At 45.6% G+C, this 20,715-nt stretch overlaps 1 protein-coding gene across 1 annotated transcript in view; it reads left to right on the plus strand.

The window, feature by feature from the left end:
• The window catches only part of LOC122904254 (prolyl endopeptidase), a 116,862-nt gene that overhangs the window by 85,849 nt on the left and 10,298 nt on the right, over positions 1 to 20,715 (plus strand). Inside the window, exon 11 of the mRNA XM_044244837.1 lies at positions 19,030 to 19,166. Within this exon, the coding sequence (XP_044100772.1) occupies positions 19,030 to 19,166 (137 nt within the window). The remainder of the gene's footprint in view (positions 1 to 19,029; positions 19,167 to 20,715) is intronic.

The raw sequence follows: 20,715 nt of genomic DNA on the forward strand, positions 1-20,715 counted from the left end.
GTAAGTGGTAGATTAGAAATGCTGTCATAGTGGCAAACATGATGGCACTGTGAAGGTACTAAACAGGGGCACACACAGGTTCCTGGTCATTGTCTGTGTCAGGTGTGAGCTTCTCTCCCCAATTCTTTTTTTTTTTTTTTTAAGATTTTATTTATTTATTTATTTGACAGAGAGAGATCACAAGTAGGCAGAGAGGCAGGCAGAGAGAGAGGAGGAAGCAGGCTCCCTGCTGAGCAGAGAGCCCGATGCGGGACTCGATCCCAGGACCCTGAGATCATGACCCGAGCTGAAGGCAGCGGCTTAACCCACTGAGCCACCCAGGCGCCCTTCTCTCCCCAGTTCTTGATGCCCTCTTTCATCCAGCCCCACAAAAGTGCTGCCTTGCTGCCCCAAGTCCCGACCCCAAATACTCGGCTTCATCAAGGCTTAACTCCCAACCAAGCCCTTGCCCACCCTATGCAGACTTACCTCTGCCTGGTTCTCCTTTCTCCATGCCTGTCATTGCACTATTCTTTTTCCTTACCGCATTTTCTGAAGTTCTATACAATTTGAGTACTCAACCAAGTCCTGACTTCTGTAGAAGTTTCTCTTCTTGTTCCTGGCCTGGGAAACTCATTCAAAAGCAAAAGACAGGGAGAGGGGCTAGTGGCGCTGTTAGTTGGGAGTAGAGCAAGGATGTGGACACCCCCTGTGCCAGGCTGCGTGCCCGCGTCCTCAGCACCTCCTCTCCTTTCTTCGCATAGTCAGGACTCCCGTGATTTCCATTCTTGAGCTTAAGAGGCTGCAGTGCAGGGAAGTTAGACGACTTGTCCCTTCTCACACGGTGGCACAGCTGGTGCTATCAGCCCTGAGGAGCTCGGTTAGCCTCTCCCAGTTGTCCCAGTTCAGCAGTTGAGTACCCAGAGATAGGTGGTTCTGTGTTGTCATGTAGGAACTGATAGAAAACCCCGTGGCCTCATTAAGACCCTAGAGAAAGCTTCATTGTTCACCTTGGTTAATGTCTCAAAAGAAGGAAATGTGCATTACCTAGTATAGCTGTATTGATAATGCAGCCCATATAAATTCCTAATACACTTAAAATCATCTGCTAGTTGGTTCTGCTGAGTTAAGTCATAGCTGGCCAGCCTTGTGTCCTTCCTGCTCCAGCTGTGTTCGTGCATCTACATGTATAGGTCTGTGAGTGGATATCAATATTAATTTGCCTATAATTTGCATGTAAACATTTTTAAACAGAGAATATGCTCTTTGATCCCAGATCGGATAGTGGGTAATTCTGAAATTGACTCTCAAACAGAAAACCATTTAGGGTGCACGTAAAAACTATCATGTATATGCTGCCTTCATCAGAACCCTGGGGCCTTCCATGTTTTGCATAGGATACAGCTAGTTCAGCTCCAAAGTTTAATGTCCATATAGCTAATTTAAATATTTGGAAAAGATTAGAGAAGAATATAAATACTCTAAACTGTGGCTGGTGCTTTGCTAGGGAGTCTGCAGATAGGACTGTTGAAGTGCCGACTTGGAACCATTGCTCAGAATCTGCAGAGAGAGGAGGGACCAAGGAATGTTGTCGGGTGTTGCGGGCACCATGTCTGCTCCCCTGCCTAGACTTCCACTCCTCCTCTAGACCATCTACAGCTGCCAACAGGTGTCTTCCTCACCTGCCATCAGAAGTTGGTCAGCCTTGTGGAGAAGTGAGATAGGGAAGAGAACCACTTTCGTTCATCCAGTCTATGTGTTTATTAAGAATTTACTCTGTGCCAAGCATTGCGTTAAACAGTGACCAAAAGAGCTGTGGTCTTTGCCCTTAAGAGGAGTACATGCAGAAAGAAAACAACAACAAACCAAAAAACACAAGTGAACAGAAAATAAACATGGAGATTTTGCAAGTTGGTGAAAGGGCCGTGAGTGAAATAACTAGGTCCAGGAATGACAGTGTGAATTGGGTGGTCAACCAGAGTTCCCTTGTGTTATGTCAGTGGAAACATAAAGGCGATGTTCAGGGGAATTAACCAAGTTGAGATGCGTTAGACCAAAGACTCTGCTTGGCCTCACAGAAGACCTGAGAGAGGACTGGTGTGGTAAGTGAGGGGGAAGGCAGGACCTCATGGGTGTGTTTGGGTTTGTTAGGGATCCTAAGTGCAGTGGGAGTCCTTGCAGGGTTTTATACTGGAGTGTGACATGTTCTCGTCTAAGAAAGCCATCTTCCATTTTGTGGAGAATAGATGGAAGGACCAGATGCTGCTGTAGAGATTGCTGGAACATATCTGTAGCAGTAGACCAGGGAAGACATAGGAGGCCTACTCTAACGGAGAGACTGTGGACAATGAGGAAGAGGGGGTTTGGAAAACACCTGGAAGAATCAACAGGACGCACTCGAGTACTGTACGTGGAGGGGAAAGGGGAAGGAACACATCAAGGGTGACTCTGAGATTTGGAATCTGAGCAGCTGCTATCATGTGTCAAGTTGTTGGCAGTGAGTCGGGGAGGACATGTTTGGGAGGATGGATGTTTTGGACGTGTCAAGTCTGTGCATGTTACATTGTCAGCCAGGTAGCAATATCAAGTATGGAGCTGGATATTTGAATCTCGTGCTCAAAAGAAGAGATCTGAGTTGGAGTTACAGGCATGGACATCTTCAGTGTGTTGTTTAAATCTGGGGCAAGGACAGAATTACATGGAATAGAGTGAGGGAGGGTCAGAACTGCATTGTGAGCAGCCCCACAGCCAGGGGTTAGCTGCTGGAGGAAGGGCCAGGAGGGGAGCCCCAGAAGCAGTAGCCAGGAGGAAGGTGTAAGAAAAGCCCACAAACCATAGACTTGGGGGAGCAAGAGGTCAAGGAAAGGGTATTAGAAGGAGACAGTGGTAGACAACATTCAGTGTGGTTGGTCAAATAAGGAAAGAAAAAGAGTTCTTGGATTTGACCAGGTATATTCATTTGTGATTTTGACAAGAGCACTTTCAGGAGCAGTGGGGTAGACTGGTGGCTGAACAGGGTATATTGAGGAAGAGGGGAGAAGACCTGTGTGATTTCTTACGGGGGAGGGAGGTGGGATTGAGGGATTAGCTTTGCTTTTCATACATTGTTGTATTGCATTATTAGTCTAGTTAGAACAGTCTTGTGTAATGCTATAATATGAAAGCTTATATTTTAAAACTTTTAAAAGATTCTTAAGAAAAAATAATCCTTGCTAAGCTAACTGAACATCTCCGTCTTTTAACAACTGTGATTTGTCTTCCTACCCTCCCCTTCTTCCTCCTGCTTCAGATTGCTTTTCAGATTTTTCATTTTCTTGCTGTAGAATACAGCTGTACTAAGAAAACAAATCAATCCAAAAACTGAAACTTTAACTTCAGAGAACCTTTTATAGATGGAGTCTTATAGCTTTTGTGGCAGTGTATTCAAGATCAGGGAAGAGGGAGGTCCGGAAGAGGGAAGTGAGGAACCATGTGTGTAGACAGTCTTGAGAAGTTGAATAGCATAGGGTTCGAGAGGGACGTACAAGGTCAATGGCCTGACATGAAGCGGGGAGAAACCAGATTATTGTGTGTTGATGGGTTGGCCAGTAGAAGGGAACCACCCCAGAAGCCAAGTCCCTTGAGAAGGTGAGAGGATCCCAGGCCCTGATGGAAGGCCTGGCCTTCATAGGAGGGACATTCCTCCATTCTGTCAGGAAGGAAACCAGCTTCTTACTTTCCTTCTGTGAGACCTGAATTCTCTATTTTCTTTTGTTTTGTTTTATGTTTTTATTTAAATTCTAGTTAGTTTATATGTAGTGTAGTATTGGTTTCAGGAGTAAAATATAGTGATTCATCATCTACATTTAACAACCAGTGCTCATCATCATGAGTGCCCTCCTTAATACCCCCCATCTGGTCCATCCCCCACCCACCTCCTTCCATCAACCCTCAGTTTATTCTCTATAGTTAAGAGTCTCTTAGAGTTTGCCTCCATCTGTTTTTTTCTTATTTTTCCATCTCTTCCCCTATGTTCATCTGTTTTATTCTTAAATTCCACATATGTGAAATCATATGGTATTTGTCTTTCTTAGACTGACTTATTTCACTTAGCATAATACACTGTAGTTCTGTCCACATTGTTGTGAATGGCAAGATTTCCTTCTTTTTGATGGTTGAGTAATAGTCCATTCTATTTGTGTGTGTACCACATTTTCTTTACCTACTGTTTTCTCCAAACAATTTTTGAGTTTCAACTAGAAACGAAAAAAGTAGTTTTAAAATTTGGCAATATGTGTGCATTTTTGATATGTACTCAGTTTATGCGCTAGAAGACTCTCGGATAGTGAGTATGAGAAATTTTCTGCTTCTTATGAATGAGTTGCTTCCTGATCGCTCTTTTCTACATTAGTCAGGTGGGCTAGGCTATTGCAGTTAACAAACACCATCCCAGCCTCAGAGGCGAAAAGTCAGAAAAGTTTACATTTTGTTCCTGTTCACTATCCATCAGACCTCCCCGGGGGCTCCAACCATGCTGTCCCTGTGGTGCAGAGAGAAAGCACATCCCATCCCATGGTGGCCCATAGCCCTCCCTCCCCTGGTCACATGTCATTGACCAACCCCATGTGATGGGGACAAACCAGCTTCAGAGTTGGCAGATGATGACAGCCATCCATCCTCCAAGTGCTAGAAGGAGCTAGAACAGCACCCGCCCTGGTGATACCACGTTTCTCTCCCCAGAGAAGGCAGGGAGGCCTTGGGGGAGCATGGAGGTTGCCTCTGCCCCTAACCTCATCCTTGACCACAGCACCTGAAATCCTATCAATAGAAATACATTCCTTTATTTTTAAGCTTTCATTTTCTGAATATTTTCTTTAAAAATATAAGCAGCTCTACAAAGCTTAGTAAATCATTACCTTTTATTTTCTCTGCAGGCATTAATTTTTTCTGGTGGACTCAAAATTGTAACAGTTTGTGTCCTGAACACAGTGTTCTAAGTAACATGTATTTTCCTACTTTGTGAGGAACATGCAGCACTGCCAGCGAAGCCTCCACCTGGCGTGAGCTCACGAGTGCAGTCTTCTCCCGCAGGTCTGCGGCCATCAGGCCTCTTGGAGTTCTGCCCGAGCGCTCGGGTCCCCATCGCGCCTCGGTAGACCCATCTGGACGCAGGACCTTGCATGCGGCCCAACTAGTCAGTCAGAGGAGGGCAGGAGGACCCTACAGGCTGCACGAGACAGCCCCTGGCGGGCAGCGCAGCCTGGCAGGCGTTCCTTGGTGTGTCCGCGCGCTCGCTCTGCCGCCTCCTCACCCCCAGGCCACCTGCAGTTGACCCGGATTCCTTGCTACATTCTATGAGAGTGTGATCATTTGAATTTTTTAATTAATGCTTTCAGACTTTGGAAGCTTAATTCTCTCCCTTTGGCTTTTGGCTTTTCTAACATGTGTTCTAAAACAGCCTCTTACATTTCATGTTCTCACTTTCCCTTTCCTACTTCACTGCTCAGTAGTTTATTGACTTGTACGTATGGTTCCTTTCTTCATTGTTGGTGTTCCATGTAACGTATTCCCTGACTGTGTTTGTCTAAGCGAGGTCCCCAAAGTCCCAGTGCCTCACAGAGAGAAGCTGGAGGGATGCCTAAGGCAGTGATAGTTATAATAGTACTAATTTAAATAAAATGGAATTTCTAAATGAGAAGATAGCATAAATAAAAACAATTCTTTCACAAACATTTCTCAAGCTGCTATATTATATCTAGCAGCACTGAGACTTTAAGGAATGATAGAATTTACAAGGGGAAATGATGTGATCAAACATTTGTAGCAATTTGATGGTGGGAGAAACTATATAAAAGGTGACCCCAGGTCCCGTGAGAGCCCAGAGGAGGAGGAACATCTAGGACTGTCCAGGGAGGGCTTCCAGGAAAGGAGCTTTGGGCAGACAGGGGAAGGGCACAGAGGGAGGAGAGCTTGTACACAAGCAGAGATATCCCCAGCACCAGGGCTGGACCTCACCGCCAGGAGATAAGCCTGGAAATACAGACAGATCAGACCATAGGGTCTGCTTTGCACCCAGATGAGGTGAGATTTTATCGAGAGTGGGGAGCCCTTGAAAGGGACTGTGCTGGATACCTAGGTGGCTTTTGCCAGGCACTCAGAGAATTAGCGTCAGGAGTCAGGGAGAGTCGTGAAGGCTGTCCCTGGTGGTGGTCAGTGAGCACAGATTGAAACCCTCGGTTGTGTGCCTAGAGGGGCAGGAGGACCAAAGGGAGCACTAACATTTAGGGCCTGGGGAGGTGGCCAGGAAAGCAGTAGACTGAAGAGGCTGTGAGTGGAGCTGCCGAGCCCAGCCGGCTGGGAATGAGGAGTCTCCCTGCAGCCCTCGGCTTTGCCTGTTAACTAGCAGCCAGGAGAGCTGGTACACAGAATTCACGCGATGGCAGTTTGTGTCCACAGTGTGCTGGTTTGTATCCAGCTCTTCTGCACACACCCCTGATGCTTCATGGCCATCAGCTGTTCCCCATCCTCCGTCCTGAATGCCGTCTATCTTCAGAACAGCACAGTGTTCTTTTCCAGGTCTTCCACGAGCACGAATCGATTATTCATCTGAAATGCTCATTTTCCTGAGACTTGGATATTTCGCTACCTTAATGCCTTGATTACAAGTGATAATAAAAAGGGGTGTGTGTCTGCATACTTAAAATTACACTATTTCCTCATTTAAGGCATTTAAAAATGAATAGGCAAGCTCTGTCGTGATAGTGCTGGGGTGAACAAGGTGGTGGGAGGCATTTCGTAGCCATCAAAAAAGGAAAAAAGGATATATGGTTCCACTGGTAAGATTTTTGCTGGTGTCATTCTTCTGCACAAATACAAAACCATTTCACACAGCCAAGCATAGAATATAAATCAAAGAAGTTGTGCTTGTAGCTTTGCAGCAGGATTTCTGAACCTTGTGATTTGCGTTCCTTTGCTCCCCTTCCTGTTTTCCAACCCCCGATGAGTTGCCCCCAGTGGCTGTCTGTGCTGTTCCTGGAAGCCTCTACTTCCATGTCTCCCCACGGGCCACCTCTCTGCTGCCCGCCTTCACCCGCGTGAGTCCACTTCTAGCTCCCCGTTCCCCGGCGGGGTCGGGGAAGGGGGCTGGTGAATTGCACCTTGGCGCTCATGAGCTTCCTAATGACTGTCCTTTAAGCGACCCGAAATCATCTCCGATGTGTTGTTCCCGCCTCTGACTCTCCCAGGGTTTATTTGGGTGATTGGCATTCGCCTTGTCTGAGAGAGTCTAGGTAGAAGCAGAGCGGTGGACTAGCAGCATTGGAGGTGCGCAACAGAAACTCCCGTAAACATCTTTATGCCAGAGAATTTTCCTTCCAGGTCCCCCTCTTTGGTATTCCGGTCATTCATTTTTTGGCAGTGAAATGATTTGTGAGTATTTGCTCCTCCCAGTGTATTGCTGCATCTCCCATTCCTCTGGGATATACAAATGAAAAAGTGGTTATTGGACAGTTGTGCCAGCGTCCCGGCTCAAGGGCTTCTGTCCATGCTGCGCTCAGTTCAGGGCCACTCTTGGTGGCGCAGTTCTGCTTCAGCCCTCCGCCCCCCGCCCCCACCAGGAGCTGCTTGATCGCACAAACACTGCTCTCCCTTCTCCTCACTAACATCTGCCTCTCTCCAAGTCCGGCCTCTTCAGCCTTCACATTCGGAGCTGCCCCTGTCCTCACAGCTGTGGGGTTGGTCCCTGCTGTTAGTGACCATTCTGGCCGGCATTTGTCACACCGACGTTTTGCTTATTAGTTTTTATTTTTCTAAGGCAGTAAGATAAATAAGGGGTTTGCCACAGTGTTAATGAGAATTTGAAATGGATTTCAAGTTTTCTTCCTGGGTTTTTATGACGCAGGTGCAATCTCATGCGGTGAATTACCGTTACTAAACCGCTTCGGAGCCGTGAAGCTCATCCTCCGTGGCATTGCTAAATTAATAGATTTAACAGCTACACATAAAGAAAATGTCAGATGTTAAATATTTTTCATCCGTAGTAAGTTAGAAATTTGTGACCTTATACAGTCTCTTGAGTGCCTCAACCCAAGTTAATTTGTATTTTATTCCTTTTCAGCTTGTAAGCATTTTGATGCCAGACTCTAGAATGTTTTAGAGGTTTTTTTTTCAGTGCACTGTCCCTTAGAATGCTTTCTTGTGTGTTGTTTGACTACAGCGTGGTGGCCGGTTTGTGTGTTTGTTATGCAGTGACCCAGACTTGTGTTTGAAGTGCCCACTGTCTTCCAGGCACTGTGCTAGATACAGAGAGGTACACACGCGCGCACATGCTCACATACACACACACAAACCCAAGACGGCACAATAGCTATGAACAGGAGGATTGGGGGGGGGGGCTTCGGAGGGAGGTCCAGGAGGTTGCTCATCTTTGTTCCTAGTGACTGAGAGCATGGAGTCTGGAGTCAGTTGGCCCAGGTAAAAATCCTAACTCCATCACTCCCAGGATTTATGACCCAGACAAGTAGCTTCCCTGGTCAGAGTAGCCTCCTCTCTGGCCCAAACTTCATAATGAGGGAGTATTTATAAACCCCTTAGAATAGGGCTTTTTCATGGTAAGAACTATTTAAGTGTTTTAAACACATCAAGTAAAATAAATAATATCTATTTTTGACATAAGGACTAAGGAAAATCCTATTGTGAAAAATACGGAAACCTACTGGCGGGCGCTTTACTTTTTTTTTTTTTTTTTTTTTAATGTACAGAACTTTAGTTGATAGTTTATGTAGAAATTTATTATCACCAGGTTCTGTCTCCAGAGCCTTGGCTGATTTTGTTCCCTGTATTTTCATTTGTTTTGATATTTTCAGGTAAGGAAGAACTTTCTAGCGGAGAGGGTCCCAGTGAAATGAGCCGCCATTTGTGGTGTTGTCCATTTCTCTCTTACTACTGCAAATAGCCAAGCAAAGGTTGAACCTGCCTGAGATACAGCACTGGGGATGTGTGCATTGGGTGGGAGCTCGAGAGGGTCAAATAAGTGAATTCCTAAGAGCCAGTGAATTTTTTTTTCAGTTGTGGTTTAGTCTCTCAAGCCTGGTGACTTCGGGGATCTGGAGATGTGAATGGCCGTTTCATTGGAAAGGACAGTTGAAGTTGGGAAGGATTCAGAAGATAAAAAGTGGAGAGATGTAATGGCTGGTCTAAAACGTGGACCTCATGGTGTAGAGAATGGGGAGGCATTGTGTGTTGTCAGGAGGGGAGTGACCTAGATTAAAAGGAAGGTTCTCTCTCTCTCTTTTTTTCTTTTTTTAAATCTCAGGAAGATTCATCAGGTAACAAATGCCCAAAGATTGGAAGCGGGAATCCTATTAGAAGCCAGGGCCTCCACATGGACAGGCGGGGAGGAGACGGTGTGTGGGAGGCTTCCGAAGTGCTCTGAGCCTCAGGACCTGAAGCAAACTGGCATAGGTGTTGGTGGGGGGGGAGGTCATAAAGAGACGGGGTGTAATGTGCAGTTCTAACTCTTCATGCATTCAGCAGATGTTCACTGAACACGAGCAGTGCAGGGCTCATGACCCCTAGATGACGGATTCATCATTCTGTTTCCATAAAGAGCACAGCGAATGCAGGTGCATCTGATGTGCCGCCTCAGTGCCCCCATGGTGAGCCTCAGCGGCCTCACGTGCTGCATCCTGGGAGGGGGGCACCCAGAGAAGCATTGCCTGGTACAAGCACAGAGGCAGCTTTTCCTGACCCTGTGCAGGCAGTAGGTCTTTCTCTTCTAAAAAGAGGTCTGACTATGTGGACCTTGACCTCAAAGAGGTGAGATCAGTGCAACTGGAGATGGCAGTTATGGTCTGTGGTCAAGTCCTGCTTATTCATCACGGCCCTGAAAGCCTCCAAACTCCAGCCAGACCATCACAGTGCCACGACCGACATGGGCCGCTGTCTTTCTTCCCTGTGTCAAGCACCTTGAATTTCTGTTTCACTTCTTGATCCACAGTTTGGAACTGGGAATAGGCTTATTATTCCAAAGAACAGGTGACCCAGCCTTGGAGAGCTGAGGCATTTCTGCACACACTATCAGCAGAGCACTTAGCACATTGTTGATACTCAAGAAATGGACCGAAAGTTAAAATAGATTTTAAATAGACTGACATCACAGCTATTGACGTGCCCCCATGGGTGTTTTTAAAGCTCCATGGTTAGAAAACTGTCAAGCCATACTGTGAAAAGCAAACCAAAGGATCTGGAATAGAAATTTCCCTTTGTAATTTCAGCCCAGAGGTAACTCTTAAACTCCTCCCCACTCCTCCCAAGTCACATGCCTGGAAAATAGATAGGATTTTGACCTTCTAACGCTGGGCAGGTATCTTTAACCTAAGCAACATGCAGCATCCCTCGAAACCCCACGAAGCTCTCCCCATCCTCTGCTTTACAAGGTAATGGACGCCCCGCAGTTGCTTTCTGCCTGGTTCTTTGGGCAATGGAATGTCTTGACCCCTGTTCGCCTTGACCGTGAGATTTCTGAGCAACTCTGCTCCTCATCACATGCGTTTGCCACACTTAGCACAGGCCACACAAGTGGGCTCTGTCAACTCGGATAAAAAGGGAAGTTCAACACCCTTTCATGAACATTCTCCTTTAAACCTGTCAGGCCCTAAAATTAGGAAGGAGCTGCTATCACCAGACATTCTTCTCTCCGAAGGGCCTGCCCTTTGCAGTTTGCCTTCATCTTTCGTGGCTGAGCGTGTCCCTTTACTGGGGACATTGAGCGTGCTGGCATTCGCCTCAGATAGCACCCCACCCGAACAAGGACAAATCTGCAGTTGAAGACTGATTGTTTTCAGAAGCTTCGGTGGTTGCCCATGTTGGACTGTCTCAGCAAAATTGATTTTACTACCAAATGTATTCATTTCAAGAAAAAGTAATAATCTCAGAAGAGATGGCTGGTCTTTTCATGACTGATGATGTCATTGTCTTGAGGAACGGTTAACATTTCCTTGATTTCTTAGGTTTCCTTGCCCTGCCTTTTTCCTTTAAGGAAGATGTTTTTATTTCATCTATTTGAAACCAGATTCGCACGTTAGGAGAGCTGGACATGTATTCAGTGACTCCTCTCGTGCCAAAGCCTGGCCCGAGAGCCGCATTGCTTTACACTTGGTGATGTCCCTGGGAAGCCAGGCTTGACAATAAGGGGGTGGTCATTTCTGGCATTTTTTATTACATGCTTTATGTAAGTGTAAACCCTTTGTCTCTCTCCTTCAATAGTTTTTAATTCAAAGACTTCCACTCAAGGATCTGTGAGCTCTTATCTGTTAAATAATCATTCATTAGAATATGGTCTTTAATATGCAAAATGGGAAGCTGCTTTAAATTTAATTGATTGCTTAGAAAGTTGGGTTGCTTTCTTTGTGATTGTCTCAAGCAGTTTCATTTGTGAAGTTAATTATGTCTGTAACACCTTTTAAAAATACTACCGAGACCGTTTTTTTTAGTAGAATGGCATTGCAGGATATACTGGGCTTTTTCTGTCTTCAAGATGGTAACATTGATGACTGTTTGGAAAAGGGTCATCTTTCCATGCAGACTTATTTTGCTTCCAAAAAAAAGTAAATATAATGACCTCTATATCTGAAATATGGCTTTTGACATGCTTGAATGAGTCTCCTTTTGAAGAGGGCAACAAAAACAGAAAAGCAAATAAATCACAGTATCTCTGGGAGAATATTTGTGCCCTGGATTCCCTGGAGACTGGTGATTATTGTCTTGAAGGAAATAAAAACCTATTAAAGCAGTGCCAAAGCTTCTAACATTTGCAAAATTTTACACAGTTACACCCAATAAAGATATTTACAAGGAAGTAATTCTGTAGAGTGAATTACTTTGTGATAAGAGTAGAAAGAAAATCCTGGACCAGGGACTTAGGAGACCATAGTGGTAACTTTCCATAAACTGGCACTGTCACCTTGGTGGGTATCTTGTCTTCATGGATCTCAGGTTTGTCTTTTGCATAAGCAGATGACCAGCTTCTGAAGTCCCAGAAGGACAATCTCTCATTTTATCTAAAACATTATAAGTCCCCAGAATTTGAGATTATCTTATTAACTCCCCAGGGCTGAGAAAGAATTGACACCAGCTTTTTTGTACCTAGTGGCACAGTCTTGGGACTGCTCAGAAAAGACCCATTGCTGTCCTCTGTGGAGAAACAGTGGGGACTTCCCAGAGGGCATAGACCCTTGTTGCCTTGTTGTGCTGAATGCTCTTGGTTGGACACATGGAGTAACATTGTTACACCGCTGTGAGAGTCTCCAGAATGGAGAATTTAAGTTTTAAAGGGGAAAAAAACAAACATCAAGGAGGGAAGCTTTTTTAATACAGTGTTTGAGCGACCAACCTTCGGCTGGCTCACTCAGGTTTAGAACGAACGGTGGTTCTGAATTACCGTTGTGATGTGTTGTTCTTGTTTTTTTTTTTTTCCTTGTGGTGTCCCCGACAAAGGTATCACGTGGAAACGTGCTAAGCAGAGCCTCTTCTGAGATCTCCCAGGGGCTTCCAAAGACTCTTGGCCATAGGTTCTTTGGCGGGACTTGCCTTCTGTTAGGTGAAGGTTTGTGCCAGGGGGACAGACCCCATTGCTGACGTTGGCATCACAGGCTCCTTGTCAGGCTGACTCTGGCACAGCCTGTTTGCTCTGTTGCTGCCAGGAAGAAGGGGGAAGGCAGGGCCCGGCAGTTTCACGTGACCAGCCATTAGCCCTGGATGACACAGATTTTCTCTTTTGCTCAGGTGGCCACCTGTTAGATCCCATGTGAGCCTTTGTTTTCCTGTCGGTTAAGGGTCCCATAAAAGCTTTGAGGCTGTGCCCACACTGGACTCTCAAAAACAATGGAGGTGTTTCACCAGCTCGCTCTCATTTGGATACAAGTATGGCGGGGGAAGTACGTTGTTCTGCTTTTTTTACTTGAACCTAAGTATTGTGGTGGCAATACCCAGTGGAACAGTGGGGAAAGAACACATGGCTTTAGGCTTGGCAGTTGTCTGCTCATAAAGCACTAATGGCTTTTGTATTATATACATACACGTACTTACATATATTTATATAAATTAAATTATAATTCGTGTACGTGACTAATAATAGTTTAAGGTTTTATTCTTCTTACCACAACTCCACTTTAGCAAATGTGAGGCATCAGGAAGACAGGCTGGTTTTGAGGCTCGTGCCGCAGCGAATCCCGAGCGGGTCTGCCAGCGGGAGAGGAGAGGACTGGTTGTGGGAAATGGAAGGACTCAATGGGTGCCCGGGTGTGGGGTCCTTGGCACAGAATAGGATTCTCAGTTGGCAGTCAGGAGGCTGCGAAGAGAGAGAAATGAGGGACCATTGGTATTAGCCAAACTAAGAGAGCCCGGAGGAGGAGTATGTCCCCAGGTATATCTGGGGTATGGAGACGTGGTGGGGTAGAGGGCCACCCACCCTGGGAGACCTCATGTGGACTTGAAGGGCCTTAGCACAGAGTAATTTATTAGGGCTCTCGGAGGATGGCAGAGGAGGGATTTGCAGGGAAGACCAAGTATAGAAAATTGCAACACAGTAGCATGTGATGAGAAGACCTAGTAATGGATCAATTAGGAAGGTTGAAAAGGAATTAGAGAAATGAAAAAGAAGAAGAACCAAAGATCCACTCCACCCAGGAAGCCGAAGAAGCTATTGCCAGATAGAAATTAAAACAGTTGAGGCCTGGGAAGAAACCAGTTCAGAAGTAGCGTTTCTGAATAGTGGGGAAAGAACAATCCTTCCGTGAGTGGTTCGTGATAGTTGGTCTTTGGGGGAAAACCATGTGCAAAAATGGATTCCAAATATAAATGTAAAATTTCAAAGTGAAAATACAGACAAAAATTTTCATAACTTGGGGTGAGAAACCCCTACCTATCCCTGTGGTGTGTATATTCAGGATTCCACAAAGAAAGGTAAAAGACATGTTATAGACAGGGAGGAGATACAGACAAAACTTGGTAGGAAAAAGGTTGATATTCTTGATGTAAGAAGAGTTTCTATAAACAGAAGAGTAACAATATAAGAACAGGAATGCTTTGCTTTCTGACAAAGAGACATAAAATGATGAATAAATAGGTGAGAATGTTTGTGAATTTAAAAATAATCTTAAAGCAATAATGAGATGGTAAAGTTCGCCTGTTAGACTAGCAAAAATTAAAATCCATTGTAGCATCCACTGCAGATAAGACATGGACTCTTAGGTAATCACTGTTACTAGGTACTTAAGCTGATAAACCATTTTTAGAGAATTATTTGTCAGAATGTATTGAGTTTTTAAATGCACATCTATTTGATCTGCAGTCTCATTTCTAAGAACATATATCCTACAGAAATCATAGCATGAATATATGAGATTTATCTAAAAGGGACTTATTCCATCATTGTTAAGAGAAAAACAAGAGTCAGAATATCCATCAATAAGCAGATGATTAAATGCATTGTGTACATTCATACAATGAAACATTTAGGCAGCTGTTTTTGTTTGGTTGGTTTTTTGTTGTTTTTGGTTTGGTTTTTAATTTTTGTGCTTTTTGTTTATTTGTTTGTTTGTTTTTAATGGAGGTTTTAACATGGAAGGAACCCCATGATATCTTGCTGTGTGAGGAGGGTCTATGTTTTAGGCCAGTATTAGCATGACTCCATGCATCACATGTCTGTAACCTGTGTGTGTGTGAATATGTAAGAGTAGATGTGTCTCTATAAACTTATGAAAACCTTGGGAAGACATGCACCACGGAACAGAGATGAAGTTGGAGGGGTAAGGAGAAAGACAGAAACACTCACCGATGCCCTTCAACAGTGGTGGTAAAGCTGGGGTGCCTGGGTAGCTCGGGCAGTTGAGCATCTGACTCTTGGTTCCAGCTCAGATCATGATCTTGGGTCATGGGATGGAACCCACATAGGGCTCCGCACTCAACAGGGAGTCTGCTTGAAATTTTCTCTCCTTCTCCGTCTCTGCCTTTCCCCCTACTTGTTCACTCTTGTGTTCTCTAATATTAAATAAATCTCAAAAAAAAAAAAAAAAAGTGGTAAAGACACCACTTTGCCACTAGTGGTGAATAAGGTCAGAAGTCATGTAGGTGACCATGGAGATGTGTGATCAGGAAGAAAAATATGGAAATTTAGCTTCAGGGGCACACAGGGCAGTGCAAAATGTTTTGGTGTTTTGTTTTGTTACATAGGATAGGAGAACTCTGAGTGTGTTTGCATGCCAAGGAAGGGGAGCAAATGCAAAAAGATGACGTGGTGGTGGTCGGGAGTGTGCTGGTGGTGGGATTGGCAAAGACTAGAATCAAGGCTGAGTCTTTCTCGGGTTGTAGAGGGTGAATGAAGTTGGCAGAAGGTTTTTTTTTTTTAAGAACTCCAGGCAGATGGCCTCTGTGACAACAGGCAAGACAAAGAGTAGGGGATGCAAATGGGTGGTGTTAGGAATGTTAGATGTAAAGTGTCGGAAACAGCTACTCTGGAATTGATTTGGCGACAAAAAAGGGTATAAAGAAGACATTTAGGAAAGACGTTGGAAGGAAAGGAAGAGAACCGTAAGGAACTCATTTAGGGAAAGGAGAAAACTGACGTAAAGCCTAAGTTCAGAGCCCAATGAGTTCAGGTATTACTAATCTGCAGTGAAGCGAGCTGGCATTTTCTGAGTGCCCGCAACCTGGAGGAGAAGGAATCCAGTGACTTCGGTTAGAATTAGAGGATTCAGGCATTTGGTGACACCGAGAGGGCTGGCTAAGGGTCTGGAGCCCAAGTGAGGCTGACAGAGCCAGAGAGAATATGAAGGACTGCATGTTGTGGTAAGAGCTAAAAAAAGAAAAAGGAAGATACTCAGGAATCGGGAAGGGAAGGAAGGTGGAAGAACAGGTTGGAGTCACAGGAGGAAACATCAGTGTTCGTTGCAGAGAGTTTCAGGATCTGAGGGCAAAGACAGAGCCAAGGTCATGGGTGATTGTAGTGCCTGCTGCCTTGTCTCTGTACACCCTAAGTCCCGTGAGGGAAGGGATGATCCAGCTCCCGTCCATCTCTACATCCAGCACCTGGCACCTGGTGGACACCCAGCAAACATTGGCATGAACGAGCGGATAGGGGGGTGTGGAAGCTAAGATCGGACAGTGAGGCATTCAGGCATCTAAGGACAGGATGCTGGACAGGTCATCAGTTTCATTGCTAAAGGCACTGAAGAAAAATCGCATGAAAACTGGGGGAAGAGAGGAGTCCCGTACTGAATTATCAGGGATTCTGGGAAGACACATGGTTTTAGTCAATGTAATTGACAGGGATACAGGAGGTGACAAAAGCAGACTGTGTGGCTAGTTTTTGAGCCCCAGTCCACCTGTACCAGCGTAGATGGGAGACTTGCTCAGTCTGCAGCCTGGAGCACTCCCACAAGACGTGGAGAGTCAGGACTTGTGGGAATGTGGTCCGGGAAGCTGGATTTCCAGCATGTTCGTCTCAGATACTTAGACCCAGACAGTGAGCTTGAAGAACCACTCGTGAGATTCTGAAGGGGAGCCTTTTGGTTTGGTGAGGTTTGGGAAGCCAATGAAAATGAGGAGTTTACTAGCTTTTCTTCTGAGCCAGACAGATCCAGAACAGTGGGAGACACACCCCAGAGCGTCTTGAAGAAAAGCTCTGAAGGAAGTGGCTTCAAGAGGAAAGCAGTTTCCGTTCAGTCGAAGGATACCGTGCGGGATGGAAAATGGCTGGGCTACTTGTAATGACTATTTCTAAAATGTTCACATGGATTCCTAGCATGGTTACAAAAAGACTCAGGATTCAATTTGCCCTTTCATTGAGGAGTCAGGTTCAGGTTTATTATCAGTCGCTGTGCCATAAATGGAAATGGCCTAGAGCACTACTGTGTGTGTGTGTAGAGAGGTGTGATAAACTCTGAAATAGCCTTCTTGTAAGGAGTTTTCTGGAAGGTGATTTTATTGTAATCCTCCTCACAGTGCCCTTTCACTTTTGGACAGCATTCAAAGTGGTGTTATTTTAACATCTGAACCACACCAACTTCAGCCTGGATGTATTTTTGCAGCTTCGGGCGTGAAGGGGACTTTGTGCTTCTGCTGGTATTCTAAAAGGATTCCTCTGTCCCGGAGCCAGAAGGCGGGGGAGATATGCCCACTGACTCATAGGCATTGCACATCTCCAGGGGGCAGCAAGAGAAGTGGGACCACAGGGGCCACATTGTCACAGGGCACCAAGATGGAGCACTTGAACAGTGCTCCAGGAGAGCCAGCTGAGTGGAAACTTGGGGTGCATCAGCCCCACTGGCTGGGCAGAGAGCGGGGAGCACAGGAGGGCGTCGTGGGCGGGTGAGCTGGACCGGAGAGAGGAGGTGCTGGGCAGGGGTTGAGGATAGGTGTCAGCTGGAGGGAAGGTGATTTCTGAACAGAGGATTCTTTCAAGGTGGAATCATGTGAGCCGATTTGCTCCCCTGCCCCTTCTGTGCTTGGAGAGCTCCAGATCCCCCCATCCCTGCGCCCCCCCCACCCCCCCACCCCCATCTGAGGTGAAGGCCCTGTATTTGAACTCATCAGCCCCAGCCAGTGACTTGGAGCTTGTTCTCTCTCTCTGCCTGTACCCGTACCACCCACACAGTCACGGTCTATTAGACGCTGCTAACTGGCAGCCTCTAACAACCTTCAGTAAAAAGTGTGTGTCCTTTCTGATAGTTTTGAGTGCTGAGGAATATTCTCCACGATTCCCAAACTGTCAAATTTACATCTCTCTCAGTATTTCTCTCCAGAGTCAGAAAACAGTGCTTTTTTTTTTTGCTATTATTTCTTGGCAGGTTTCAGAAAACTACCAAGCGTGCAGGCATTTACTCACCCTGTAGTGCTTTTGGCTGCATCTGTGCCCCCACTCCCCCACCCCCCGTCGCCTGCCAGGGACTTTGTGGCAGCCATCTGCAGTAGAACTGCTACCGTCGAAGGCTTTGGATGGACTGTGGCTCCAAACCACATTAAGTGCAAAGGCTTATGTCCTTGGGTATAACATGGGAGGTCGGCAAGACATTTCTGAGCGGGAATACTTTCCAGATATCATTTGGGGTAAAGACGCCGTGTTTGCCCAAAGAGAAAACTGCTCCCTGTTTTTTCTGTCTGGAAGAAACCATTATCTGTTTTTGGTGGCTTATCACTGGATTAGCATTAAGTTTTCTCTTTCTTATCCTTTTTCTCTTCCTCCTTTTATCCAAGTGGTAATGAATAATGTTGACCAAACTTGCCCAAGGTTGCCGAGACTCCGGCAGCTGTGATGAGCCTTAATTAAAAATGCTGAAGAATGGGGTGCCTGGGTGGCTCCGTCGGTTGAGTATCTGACTTTGCTCTCAGCTCGGGTCTTGACCTCAGGGTCATGATTTCGGGCCCCACGTTGGGCTCCCTGCTGGATGCAGAGCCTTACTTTAAAAAAAATGCTAGAGAAAATGTTTTTACCCAGGAATAATAGGCTTTCCTTGTTGTTGTCATTGTTCTTCTCTCTCACCTAATACATATTTCGTACTTGCTAACATTTACTTAATAATAGCTGAACACAGAAAAATGAAGAGTTGAGTATCTTAACGTGTAGAGAGAAAGCTGAATATGAAATTTGTTCCATGGAAGTCTCCCTAGGTTGAATCATTTGGTAGGTTGGCCAGTCTGACTTTTGCAATCCTGGGAGGGTGATAAGGAGCAGAGAACGGAAGGTCTGTTTTCTCTGTTCTCTGGTGGGCACGATGGCCCCATTTGCGGCTGAGGAACCAAGGCAGAAGGATGATAAATGGCTTAGCCATGGTAACTTAATTAGCTCCTTGTGGAGTAAGAATTCAAACTCAGGTCTCCCTACTTCCTGACACTTTCCTCTACTCCACAAAGTCTCCTTAAAACTGAAAGATGCTTCGCATCAGATACTCAGGGGGACTAGCTCTCCGTTGTACTGCTCTCCATCTTAAAGAGAGCCGACTACCGGCACGTCTCTCCCATCTAAAAGCAAGCGCTAACGAATACTAAAATCCATTCTTCTCTCTTTTGTTCTAGATTTTCTACCCCAGCAAGGATGGCACAAAGATTCCAATGTTCATTGTGCATAAAAAGGGCATAAAACTGGATGGCTCTCATCCTGCTTTCTTATATGGCTACGGCGGCTTCAACATATCCATCACGCCCAACTACAGGTAAGCCTTGAGCGCTCCCCGAACTTCGGCGTGGATGGGATCCTCTCCCTGCAGTGGGGAGAAACCAGAAACTCGTCCACTAACTCATTGTTTCAGATGTGTGTAGCTGTATATTTCTTGTTTTTTGTGTGTGGAGGGGCAAGATTGTGCGTTAAGTACATGTCCTTTTGGTCAGGAATTTCAGAATCACGAGCTAATCTTTTGTATTCGGTGACGAGGTTGTTGGAGAGCTGGATGCTGAGGCTACGGAAGGGGAGGGTCAGCCGAGGTCTGGACGGAAGGAAGCTCGTCCCTGCAGTGTTTGTCATTTGCTGTCCCGCCACTGACCTCAGCATTCTCTTCAGAGAGAATGATTTTTCAGCTACTGATTATATTTTTCAGCACCACAGAGTCTTAAAATAGACCATCTTAACATTCAGCCATAAGTATACTTTCTCTATGTGCCATTACTTCATCCATTTTAAACTGTTTATGTGATTATTTCCCAATAAGTATGTTTCAGGGGGAAAAATCAGCATTGCCACACTTGCTGTTATTTAAATAACTATCTTCTGTCAGTTATTTGAAAACCTGGTTTTAATATCCCATTCACAGTTTAAAGTGGAATCTGCTCTGAGCATTTTTAGTAAAAACAAGGAGTCTCCTACCAGTAAGACCAACCATGAGCCAACTTCTGAATAGGGCCTCATACAAAATCTGATCCTGTTGGGGAAGAAACGTATGGGCTGGCGACTACCAGGACACAGGATCAGTGTAGATCCAACTGGCCACCCCACATACGAAGATAAGAAAACTGTTGCTTTGTTTTTGAGTTTTTGTTGGCTCAGTGTTGAGGATTTAATGAGGTATGAACAAGGTCCCTGGCCCACAGGAGCTTATAGCCACATTGTGAACCGCCTTGGACATCTGGTTACGAAGTTGGATTTTACCCTTTAGTTGGTGAGGACCTGGTGAACTTGTAAAATCATCACGGAGCCCACTATTTTTGGAAGATCATCACACGAATACATTAAAGGGAAACCAGTTAAAAAGGTGGAGCGGGGTGGTTCCTCATTCCCCGTCCCGTGGCAGGTCCATTCTGCCTTCTGCACGGTTTCCTCCACACCAGCCATGATTCGGGGCGGGGCCTGAGCCGCAGACAGGCTGCCTACCTCTTGCCAGTTTCCCAGGCAGTCACATGGGCCTCTCATTCATATGTCCGTGTCTGTGTGGTCAGACCACAGGTTGTATTTATTCTCTGTGATGATTAGTCTAAGAATGCAAACCAGTACCTGTTGGTTCATTAGATTAACCTAATCCTTAAAAAATAAAATGTGGCCTCGTTTGACCTTCTTTATCACTCAAAATGATGAAATTCAAGCTTCGGTTTCAAGTCATGGTGACACCTGAGTGTGGGGCCCATGAGCATGTGTTTCCTTCAGAGAGTGAGTTTAAGAGACTCGCAGCCAGAGCCCGACTTCCCTTACTCCCCTCAGGGCGTCTTGCATGGAGACAGCCCTGTTCCCGAGCAGATCTATAGCTGAAACTGCTTGTCTTTGCTTATCTGTAC

The sequence above is a fragment of the Neovison vison genome, chromosome 1 (assembly GCF_020171115.1).
Source record: "Neovison vison isolate M4711 chromosome 1, ASM_NN_V1, whole genome shotgun sequence".
Classification (NCBI taxonomy): domain Eukaryota; kingdom Metazoa; phylum Chordata; class Mammalia; order Carnivora; family Mustelidae; genus Neogale; species Neogale vison.